This window comes from Larus michahellis, chromosome 6 (genome assembly GCF_964199755.1).
Source record: "Larus michahellis chromosome 6, bLarMic1.1, whole genome shotgun sequence".
NCBI classification, from domain to species: domain Eukaryota; kingdom Metazoa; phylum Chordata; class Aves; order Charadriiformes; family Laridae; genus Larus; species Larus michahellis.
The window spans coordinates 32,371,148-32,383,476 of NC_133901.1; the positions used below are offsets into that span (position 1 = coordinate 32,371,148).

Sequence of the window (12,329 nt, forward strand, 5' to 3'; positions counted from 1 at the left end):
ATACAAAATGTGCATGATTACATTTCAGCCACCCATATTCAAAGGTCTATACAATGGCCACTAATACAGGTATTACATATGAATCATGTATAGAGCAGTAGAAAATTAAACAATTTACATATCTTTTAATCCTCTACTTAGTCAACTAAATGAGCTAGTCTTAAGTTTGGGCTACATTTTTTCAGATAGATGTTTCAAGTCTGGCACATTAGTAAGAGCAGAATTGCAAGTCAGCCAAAACTGTTGTAACTTCACACCCATGGATCTGCTCCCTCATTTTCTGCAGGTTCCGACAGACAGACCACCCAGTGCCAACAAGCAACCAAAGCTGGTTTTTAAGACTTTATTTAAGATTCCTTTTAGAACAAGTGTTCCTCAAATAAAGAGATATATAAATAACTTGAAATTCACTACGCAAAGCTGTAAAGCACTTAAGTATTTGTCATCCCATCTATATATCATCAGAAGTTTTAATCTATTTACAGTGTAGCCAAACGAAATTAATTTATATGTTAGGAAAAAACAGTTGACAATGTATTTGGTAAGGTAGCTTAAGATGAACAATGTCTGTCAAATCAGTTTAAATGTCTAGATTAAATGCCTGTTAATTGCTGCTGCCATCTTCTTCCCGCTTTCTGTATGCTTTATTCAACATTTGTATTTCTTCCTGATAACCACCTCTTTCCATATGCTGCTTTTTACTATTCTGCCGATGAGCTTCGACAGTGTCTGGAATTGATATGTTAATATCACTGTCAGGATTGTTTGATGGTATGAAGAGGGAGTAGGAGGCAGTTTCCCCTAAATCACATGAGACAAACCTGTTTTCTTTCCGTGAATAGCGTAAGGATGGAGACCTTACCTGCGTGGAGGACTGGCTGATATTACTGATGATTGACACAGTATCCAGGGCCTCTTCATTGTCACAAATTTCAAGAACCTCTAAATGAATTTTAACATTTGTGTCAGCAAATGTATTAGGAGGCTCCTCTGGGTTTGGCTCGTGACCAACACTTTTAGATCGATATACTTCAATTTTCTTTGACGTGGGTGTTATTTTTTGCCCTTCAGTGCTTACCTCATATGTAGATAAAGAGAGTGTTTTTCCCGTAGGTGCCTGAAGAGATACAGTTCCTTGAAATGCACACAGAGGGATAGCTAAGGCCCCACCTGATCGCTGAAAAGAGAAAGAATGACCATCATCTAATGCTAATTCTTGAAGTTAGAATCCATTATAAATAAGTCAGTTATGCTTAGTTTGTTAACTTATTTTACTGTTGTAGACTCTTCCTTGTAGTATTTTAGAAATCTGGTATTTAAATTAACATGATGACTTTTAAAAGAGTAGATAACTGTTTTATAATCATACACTTCAGTGCAAAAAATGAAGTCCCAAGTGACTGTGACTCAGCAACAGCTTATGGACACAGAGACTTTATTACAGTAGTCTACAGACTTCACATTTCATTGCAGCCAGTCCACGATGAGACAGCCAGCACTAGCAGGCACCTCTCCAGTTAGTATTAACAGATACCTCTAAAAGTTTTTTCACTCTGCTTAATTCAGATCAAGACACTGATCTCCTAAGGCTTCTCATACAGCGACGGAAAGGAAAGAAATGACACCAGAGGATTCTTCATAACCAAGACCGAACACTGACAGCATCTGTCTCCCTTGGGCACCCTAACTAAACTAGGTGCCCGAAGTTAGATAGCTTAGCTACCAAGCTGAACTTTCCAAAACAACTTGTCAGATAGTATTCAAGGAACTTTTTATGCATTTTTATTTTTATGGTGGAAATAATGTTCATTCAACAGTATCAGTAGGAAATCTATAATAAGGATTTATAGTGCCACTACCCTGATGCCCAGAGGACCCATCCAGAACCTCACTCCCAACCACATTTCACAGTGGTCCTAGAACCCAATATGGGATTATTTTTCTAGAGCAAAACTGAATTTATCAGTAAAGAAATTTTCACATGTTTGAAGGCAGAGAAAGAAAATTCAATTACAGCTCCATACTACTGAAGGTCATGCTCAAACCAAGAATTTTTAACAGTTGCAATGAAAATAGTGTTTCAGAGGCTGTAAATAAATAAAGGCATTACACAAAGAAATCCCTGTGAGTGCCTGCGTGGAGAACAGAAGACCTGATTTGCTCCTATGTGGACTGTGGTATCTAACTCAGTGGTAGGTTGTTACACGTTCCCTTCTGTAGTACTGCAGGACAGATCCTGACTCTTTTTCTCACACTATAAAGACTTTAATTTTTAACTGTGTTGTCCATTCGGTGACTCGTGCTGGACAGAACCATAGTGATGGCAGTAGTAGACATACACAGCAAAGAAACATCAGACTTGGGTTCTGGAGAATCTCACTGAGGGCTCATCTATTGCTCCATCCTCATCTGCTTTGCTACATTTGGGCTTTGACTGCTTACCGAGAAGGGCAGGGATTAGCATTTGAATATTCGCTCTTATTCACTAAAAAATACCATTAAAATGAACTGCAGCTTTGCCAAAAGCAGAAGCTTTGGCAGGCAGTAAGTGCTGACTTTGGGACAGGGCAGTTCACAAGGAAGGGCTGCACTGGTTCAGAGAGAAATGCACAACAGAGAACGCTACTGAAATTAGGGGAAGATGCGGAATCCAGCTCTGCACCCACACAGACACTAGGGAGAAGTGTGCATGGAGGCTACTGAAAAGCTCCCAGGTAGCAAGGTGAGTAACCCCGTAAAGTCTTCTGTGTTGCTGTTGCTATGCTGCTTTCGGGACCCATTGGCGATCTTTTAAATCTACCTTGATTATCTCCAGACCACATTGTTATGTGAACTCCAACCTTACCCTTATTGCGCTGCAGCTCCCTCTCCAGCTAAGGTGCTTCTCTACCTCCTGCTGCTGCTGCTGCCTGGCAGGGCAAACCTCATCTGTTCCGTCTCTATACACACACACATACATGTGCACAGAGACCCTCTTTAGTAGCACGTAGCTTTCTGGATGATTTGGGAATGAAAAACAGTATTACAGCAATCAATGCATGAGGTGAAAAAGTGACAAAGCATGATACAGCTAGAGTAACCAGGGAAAGACAGTTGATTTATCAAGATGTGTAAGTCTGAGGCATGTAAGCAGTTTGGACAGCACTCACATTTCTTTGTCCATGCAAGGGAGGGCTAAAATGAGAGAGGGACACTCTAGGAAAGTAGGATATGCCTCTTCGTTTGTGAGTGTTGTGATTTCAGCCAAGAGACAAACGGCAGAATACCCGAGCTTCAGATACAACTGGTCTTTCCCAGGTAAGTTACAGGGGGATACCCTGAGTTTACCCTCAGAAGCAGAAGCTCCAATATTGTCCTCCTGGGTACTGATTTGTCTTCTGCAAACTGTGTGGATAGAGAGGAAGAAGGAGGAGTGGCAGGAAGATGAGGTCTAATAATCGGCAGTATGGAGAAATGCTGGCATTATTTCAGGACAGAAAGGACCCCTTCCACTTGGACCAGTTCTGTTGAATACTTCCTTTCTGGTAAAACTAAGAAAGTGGGTAAAACCAGAGAGGTTTAGGATACCAATTGGAAAGGTGAAATTGTTCATAGGGAGCTAGGAAGGGCAATTGCTTGCTGATTATTAAGGGAAGGTGTTGTGATGAGACCTTTATTGAATTAGGTACAACTTTACAACACACAGCTATATCAAGTGCCACATTACCTCACCTTCACTAAAAAGCATGAAAAGGAAATTAGATTTCATTGCGTAGAAAAATCTTGCCAGACTGTGACTTAAGTGCTCTTCTGACAAAGGAATTTGCCTGAAAAAACCCTAGGAACTGGCTTGCCCTGCTGGAAGGAAATCAAAGTTATATTAGTCTCCTTAATAGATTTGTCAGAGAAAAATGGTCCTCAAGTGTTCTTCCAATGTACAGTTACAGAGGAAGCTATTGTGCTGTGTCATCGAGCCAGCAAAGGTCCTACATCAGTGAGTGTTAGGGGACAACAGCTCATGGCCACGGCTCCAGCACCCATGGCGGACACAGGCAGTCCCACAAGTGTAGCTCTCCTAGAGGTAAGCACCAGCAGCTGTTGCTTCAAAGCAATGATGAGGGAGCCTGTTTTTAAAGCACAGTTGGGTGTTGGCACTTAAATTTTCTGTAGTAATTAGTAATTAGGATCACTCCTCCAGGAAAGGAGAGATGTGAGAATAACTGCTTTCTCAGCTTGAGGAAGCTCTTGTCCACTTGTCTTCCATCTCAGGCAATTAGGGCCATCAGAGGACAGAGCAACAAATCCAGCTCTGTGGAAGATCAAGTGGGCAAAGTCTACTGGTTCTAAGCAATGAAGATGCAGAGATAAGGTTAGTGTCTTGGATATTGCAATAGATAGAGCCTGGATACCTAACGATTTTGGTAACACACATTTAGAACAGTGTTTCTGTTGGATACAAGCCCTATAACTCCGTTTCCAGCCCCCTGTCTAGTTTCTGCAAGTCAACACTGAAAGTCCTTTGCAGGGTCAGTTAAGAGTGTCTGCATTTCTAGCTGTTAATCAAGCTCAGAGTCTGAAGAAGTCTGAAACAGCACTTAGATTATACAGAAAGACGTCTAAAGAGTATGAAAAAAGAAGTTAAATAAGAACTGATTACTTCAGTGCAAGGTTACGTTCTACTTAATAAAACACTGCAGATTTGTCAGACAATGTCAAGAAGATGGAGGATATGTCTGAGGCACCTAGAGGGAGAATGAGTAATCCTCACTCAGTGCTGGAATGAATACTCCAGTTCTGGAGAATGAGAATTTTCCAATGACCACAGATTTCACAGCTCTTTCCCAAAGTCTGTTTTCTGTTGAGAAATCAGTATTTACTTTTAGAAGTGAAAGGGACATACCAAGTCTTCTATGCCACTTCACAGTCACTAACCAGGAAGCCAGTAAACTATGACATTTTCTACCAGAACAATTCCAGTAGAGATATTAATTATTGACACTTTCACCTGTTTCTACAGGTAGAGAATCCATTTGGCTCTTTGCAAACCATGCACCATAATGCCATGCACTCATGACTGTGACAGGCGCCTGCCTACTCACCACTGCCCTCGCAGGGAGCAGCTTTCAATCACGGCTTAAACACCCTCGGTGCAGCAACCGAGTAGCAAGGAAACGGGACTATTAACTGCAAGCTTTGACCACGTACATGTGTATGAAGCAAACCCATTCATCACCAATGCAAAATGTTCAGTTTAAAAAAATCCATCTACTTACTGAAAAAAGTAAGCAGCATGATACTGTAGAACTTCCTAAGCAGAGATTATTAAAAATTAAATCAAAACCCGGAACTACATGATAGGGGAAGGCAGGAACAAAGCCCAAGCAGAGATCTGAGCCACTGAACTGAAAATTCCCTGCTAAGTGCTGAGGGGAACTAGCAGTACCTGGGCTGGCCCAAAAATGCCGCAGCCCTGGGAAGACTTCTGTGCTCCACGCTGGAGGAGAGCCGCTGGGGCCACAGACGGTGACTGTCCCTCTGCAGCCAGAGTACCTGAAAGGACTTTTCATCAGAGCTGGGAAGGGGCCAGTGACCAAGAACTGGATCTGGCCCCTCAGCTCATCAGTGATGCACAGGGCACTGAACACCACAGCCAGGATCCCTCCTGGGTTCGGAGTGTCCCCTATCTTGTGCTTGCTTTGCAAGCTTCGCTCTAGAATCCAGCAGCTCAACAGAAAAATGCTATGGATAAAACCACTGTTAATCTGAAAGAGGGAAGAATGCACTTCTGGTTTTGTGTATAGCCATACTGGAATCACTTTCAATATCAATTACTGTTAATGTGAACAGAATGTGACCCTTATTTTGTCCTTGATAACATTATTAAATATCCATTTTTACTTCTTATGACACAACCCTGGCAATAAATAGGAACCTACTAGCAAACCAGACTATGCTGGTATATTCCATGAAGAAGTATTTTATCTTCCACTCCCATTGTTACCTACAGTTCAGCTTTCTGATTTTAAGCCTTACAATGCAATTTAATTCTAAAGCCCAAGGAACAGGAATCAATTTGAGGAACGCTTAACAGTGGCCTTCAGTTCATCTATCCAGGTTCCTGTATCTCATCTCTGCATTATTTTAGCATGAACAAGAGCGTTCACAGTTGTAGAAGGATTATAATTTATTTTCACTTCAGTGAAAATAGAAAGAAATCAACTATGCTCTTTCTGAACGTCTGCCATCTTACTCACCACAGCTTGGGCCCAAAATGGTCTTTGAAGGGTTACTGCTCCACTGGGCTCTTTCCACACTTTTGCCTACATGCTATGTATTCCTGCATTTAAAAGAAAATGTAGTTTCTAAAAGAAATATACATAACTCCTCCCATACAATTTGTGCTATGTGTTCTCTTTTTAAAGCACTTCTACAAAGATGGTTTTAAGAAGGTACAGAAAATTTACTGCCACTTGTTTCTTGGATCATCTTCAGAAAGACAACGTTTTGATGCTGTCTTGACAAGGCATGCAGGAATCAGGCATGAGCACAAAGGTAAAAAGAGCTTTGTGAAATAAAATAAAATCCTATCTTCTCAACCAAACTGTCATTTTGCAGCTTTTGTGTCTCAGCAGTTTTGCAGCGTATTAAATACACATATCTACCTATTGTTGTTCCTAAATAAAACATTGACATTTTTCTACAACTCCGGTATTGTGTCTGCTCTATTGGAATTAGTTATACCAGGTTGTGTAGTACTATCTCAAAGACACGCGAGAGCTGAAGTGCATTCTTTCTATCTCTCATGCATCCCATACTAGTTTGGCATCCATGGTAACTACACAGGGCAAGGAAGCCTTGCTATCAGCCATTCTGATCGCGCGAAGACTTGTCTTTCTGAGACCTTACTTACCCTCAACTAGGAGAGGTGAAGGAAGGATCAGACACTTAGCTGCCTGAACATGGCAGATTTAAAATTAAGTCTCTTCTGGTTCTTACGTCCACTTACAGATACTTTTTCTCTGTGTGCACGCATGCATAGATACACACAAGCATTTTGTTATTCATTGTATACATGCATATATGTATATAAAATATTTACCTTTTTACAATTTATTTCTTAATGTCTGGTATGACTCAAGGAAAGGTTTCAATTTGGAAATGCTCAAATGTTTCAATTAAAACTACAGCATTCCCCAATCAAAATATTCTGTAAGCCAAAATCGCTCTCTTTACGCCGAGGCCAGCTTTAACTGAATCCCACAAAATATCTGCTGGGTTTCAGTTGCAGACTAGCACTAAATCTGAGCTGTCTCTCTGGAGGACTGTTTTCTGCAAGTTTGCATCACAGAAACAGCAAGTTGGTAATTTTCAAAGTTGCTTCATATATATCCACATGCATTTCATCACTCGGGAATGCTGCAGGATCTCTAACGCTGTGATGTTTGCCACGAGCTCCTGCCAACAGGAGCTGGCCCTTCCTTTGTCTGGTTTCCCTTTTTGTGGAGAGTGTTTATTTCCATCTCGTCCTACCACAGGGCATACCCTCTGTGCAGCTCCTGCCCGAGATGGCTGGAGGCGATTCTGTCAGAATCTGGGACAGGGATTTCACTGGAGGACTACATGTACCAGTACATGCATTTTTAACAAGCAAAGACAAAAAATTACAATGAAATAAATCACAAATGTACTTGTTCCTTAAGGAGTGCTGATGCATACTGAACAGAGAAATCTCTGCATAATTGATAAAGCAATTCCTTTCATTATTAAATTAAATCATCCACCTTCCAGATTTCACAGAAGACAGAAAGCAGTCGTCGTTGCTAAGAGGCAAACGTTCCTTATAATCATTGTAGTTTGAGCCCGGGCTCCCCTGTCCTGTTCTGGCTGCCTGAGCAGAGTTTGAGCCGTATTCACAGGGGAAGATGCGATCACACAGGGGAGGCTTCAGCCTCTGCAGAGGACGTGACCGAGCCCCATGGCGGCTTGGCAATGGGCCCTGCCTGAAAGACTGCAATTTGGAAATGCTCAAAGCAGTGAAAAAGGACCCACCAAGAGCCATCTGACTTACAGTTTTTAAATGATCCTACTTATGGAACCTAGAAACTCCACAGCCTTCCCTGAACAGGAAATAAGTTTTTGATCCCTATGGCTTTTTTGAGGGGGAAGGGAAAGAAAGGGGAAGACAACTTTTACAAAATCTGTTATTGTATTTGTCCTTGCAAACTGGCAGGAACCAAAGCAAAACACCCTTTTCTATCTGGTTTGCCATGAAATAGTTATGTGAAATATTAATAAAGGAGTATTAAGCTGCAAATACACTCTAAGAAAATTTTCATTTCATCACTTGCCAAAGCAGAGCCTCGTTCTGCATGCTGGTAAGTGCCTCCCAGGGGTGTACGGCATTCCTCTGCTCCCCTTCACTGTCTGCTGGAGCTCATCAGCAATTTGCAGAGCTGGGCGCTTATAGAACAGCCAGGAATGTACAACTGCAATCAACTTTGAATACTGTTTCTGATGTATTTACATGCGATGTTCAAAATAATTTAAAACTCTAGTTTACAAGTGATCAAGAATTTATTCCGCTAGAGGAAGTCTAGAAAATTCTTTAAGGATAACATATTAATAATTTAAGTACCAAATACTCCTATATACTTTTTGCATTTTGTATTAAGTGTAAGTAGATTCATCCTGTCACAAGGTTCTTAAACTCAGTGGTCCCGCATTTCCAGTGCTTTGCATCTGCAGAGACCACTGTCCAGTCTGTATAAGCACACACTTCCCAGGATTTCCCATTAATTTTTTGTTTCAGGGAGCGGATGGCTGCACTGCAGGGAAAGGAAAGCACGAACAGCTCCATTCTCCAAACACGGTCATCAATTAATACTTCATCTCCTGAGAACAAAGCTGACTTGTTCCAAAAGTGGATCCTTAGCTAGGTAACGCTTGTTAGCAACTGAAATCAAAGATAAACTATCCAGAACCACATCAGCTGAATGGTGGCTCACGTAACTCACAGCTTAGTTTGATTTTAAAGACAATAAATTGGTGTTGCAGTATGGTAAAGGCCAGTGAAGAAAAAAAATAAGGTTACCTGGGGGAAGAAAGGAAATGCCTGAGCCTGGAATTCCTACATGATCAAGGGGAAGAAGAAAATTTGTTTGGAGGATACTCCAGTGCACCTAAGTTAGGAGCTACCCTCCCTGACTAGGCAAGAAGGCTGCGTACTTAGACATTTAAAGTTTGAACCAGTTACCCAGACATGGTTGCCTAGTGCTTTCAGAGGTGGCACAGAGGATTCGAGATACCCTCAAAAAACTTTCAGATATAACAGAGGACTAACGGGAGACCTACAGCCTTCTGAACCCTCCTGAAGCAGCAGCTGCAGGCCAAGTGGGACACTCTAAGGCATCTCAACTGTGTCTACAGGCCTGTGTCTGGGCAATGGATTCAAGCACAAGATAGTTTGTAGACTCTCCCTCGCAATTCCTCATTGTCAAATGTCAGGAAGCACAGGCCCTGGAATAATCGGATAGGTGTAACATTATTGTTACAGTGAAGTACAGATCATATTAGGGTGTGTGTCTCGTCTCCAGAAAAGGTAGGAGAGCTCTGATGCGAGATCCCAGAATGGAGAGTGATTCTCCCGAGCCTGTGAACGGCACAGTGGTAGAGCTAAGAACAGATGGCAGGTTTTGCTGCGTCCCAGTCCAACGTCACTCCCATTGGGCCACGCCGCCTTCCCAAACAGAAATATCAGCAACCTAAATAAAGCTCTAATGAGTTTGCATTCCTAATTACTTTGGTGGAATACAGCTCTAGCTGAAAAGTTCTATTTTTAGAATGTTTCCAGTAAGGATCCTGATGTTTCTTTCCAGAGACAATGTGTTTTCTGTTTATTTTAAAATAGAGGCTTAGTCTTCTGCTTCCCTAAAAATAAAAATTAGCTGCAGTAAAATTAATTACTGCAACGATTTGCTCTTTAAGAGGCTGACTGCAGTAAATTTAGAGCTAATAGGGTATGACAAGAATAGACAAGCTCACCTCGGATGACCTGAAAACCAGTATTTGTCATCGGCCTGCCCGATGTGGACAGACCCTTATTTGGACCGAATTAGTATCAGAAAGTGCAACAGAGGCATCCAAGGTAAGACTATGTGAATCTACATACCAGAACTTCTCTACTCAGTTGTCTGGGGCTGAAGTAAATGACTTCAAACAGAAAGCCCTTTAATATTGCACAAATAATGCATATGGCACCGATAGTGACCCCCTGCAGTACGGGTGCAGCATGGACAGAAGCTCATGAGGCACCTGGCTTTAAGGCCGTTCAGATGAATCCATGGCTCTCCTTACTGCTGGACTTCATGGGAGTCATCTGCCATGAGCTTCACTTTCTCTGTCGTCTGCAATCGTTGATGTCCTACAGAAGTCTAGATGCTTTACACCTACTTATGCTAAAATTATTACAACCAATCTATACTTTCATGTAAAGATTTGCTGTTTCACATCTATTGCATTTTAATAGTCTTCTTCACAGACAGAATAGCTGATTTTACAAGAAACAACTCTTTTCAGTATGGAAAGTGGCTTAGCTGGTGGGCTTGGCTGATATGTCTGGCTTTTACCAAACTTCTTACCTTCAGGACATCTGTCTCACATTCTACACTGATCTTTCAAAAATAACTAGGAAAACAAGTGTGTCTGTTTTGATTTGTATGTTTGTAATTCTTACTAAGATTTTTAGAACAAGTACAGACTTGGTCCTTATGTAACTCTATGCACTTGTTCTCACAGGTGTGAGATATTTATGACAATTTCTAATAATTTATTTGCACTTTCAGGTAAAAAAAAAGTGTGCAGAGTTAGAAATTCAGTGTTATGTTTTAATTATTTGCATGAAGATAAATACTTGGGGTGCGCAGGAGACAGAGATGTTATTAAAAATCTACACTACAGGAACATTTAAATCGCGAAGTCATGCATCTGAAAATATAAAAATGCCAGCACTGTGGCTACTTGTGCAAAATAATTATGTCTCTTGAATTTCTATCTTGTGTGTTTTCCTCATGTGTTACAGTGAAAATGGGCAACAACTGACCATGCAATTGAAGGCTAAGGTCATGGTCTATGTATACACCTATGTTCATATCGAGAAGTAAGCAGAGAAGATACCTGAAGTTCAAAGAGCAGAACAAGGAGGCCAGCACTGCACTGAGGCAACTGCCTCGCTCCTAGCTGTAGAAATAGCTCCAGCCCTGCATCTCCATTGCACAGTATCAACAAGTCTCAAGTAATAAGGGTTTTGTCAACTGGATCGCAATCAAGGCAGTGTTAAGTGTCCACAGAACTGACATTTCCTGCTTTAGAAAGGTGCAACTCTGCAACCTACATTGCACACTCTACAGAACGTGGCTTTTGCATACTTATATATATCTGTCAAAGCTTTCCAGCCATGAACATTTGAAAATTACTTCTTATGGTTTTGACTGACAGGGCTAATTGCATTATTAACTGTCTGAAGAAGGTTAGTATTGCAGAAGAGAGAAGAGGTCTATCGGGCAGCATGTGGTGGGTACAGAAATCAGAGCTTGGGATGGCTGGTCCAGCTCTCTCCATCACGTTGCTGCCAGGAAGTGTTCACTCTGCACAGGAGAAGATCTGCTGACATTCATTCTGTAATAGCTGCAAAACTGGGCCTTAGCCTTTTCACCAGACTTGATGAAGTCTCTTTGACGTGTGTACAGCCAGTCCTGGAAAAAAGTTCTGAGTTCATTTGCAAGCATCATACTAACAGGCTTTCTGCTGAGCTGCACATATTGTAAAGTTAAACTGAAATGGTGTTTCTACTTACTAGGAAAATATAATGAAGAAAAATATGTTGAAGAACAGCACAACCCTTTAAAAATGGAGAACATATCAGCCTAGAATGTAATGGCTTTACTGGAAGGTGTCTAAATTGCACGGCTTTTGTAACTCCTATCCATTAAGTGGCATTAGGGCCAATGTACAAGGATCCCTTGGTCAGTGTGATATTGATTTTGTTTGTAGCATTGTCTGTTCTCTCAGAAAGAACATTGATATCAATCAGTCCCAGCTTTTTGCGGGATTAATTCCTGTAAGAGTCTTTGACATACCGCGTCATGGGTCAGCTCCACAAGGCTTATTTATCCTCATTACTTCTCCACAGCCCAGTTTTTTCTGTCTTTTCTCTAGTTCCACGTGTGCATGTATAGTTGTATCTAGCATTCATAAAAAACTGTTTAAGCAACAGATCTGAACGAGACAGAATAAACAGCAGCCATAGGAAGCTAGCTGCTTCATGCTGGGGTACCAGTGTGAGGGAAGCACTG

General features: G+C 41.3%; 1 protein-coding gene across 1 annotated transcript in view; it reads right to left on the reverse strand.

Moving 5' to 3' along the window:
* Nucleotides 1-604: 604 nt before the first annotated feature.
* GPR149 (G protein-coupled receptor 149) overlaps nt 605-12,329 on the reverse strand; it is a 28,366-nt gene continuing 16,641 nt past the window's right edge. The window contains exon 4 of the mRNA XM_074590038.1: nt 605-1,177. Within this exon, the coding sequence (XP_074446139.1) occupies nt 605-1,177 (573 nt within the window). The remainder of the gene's footprint in view (nt 1,178-12,329) is intronic.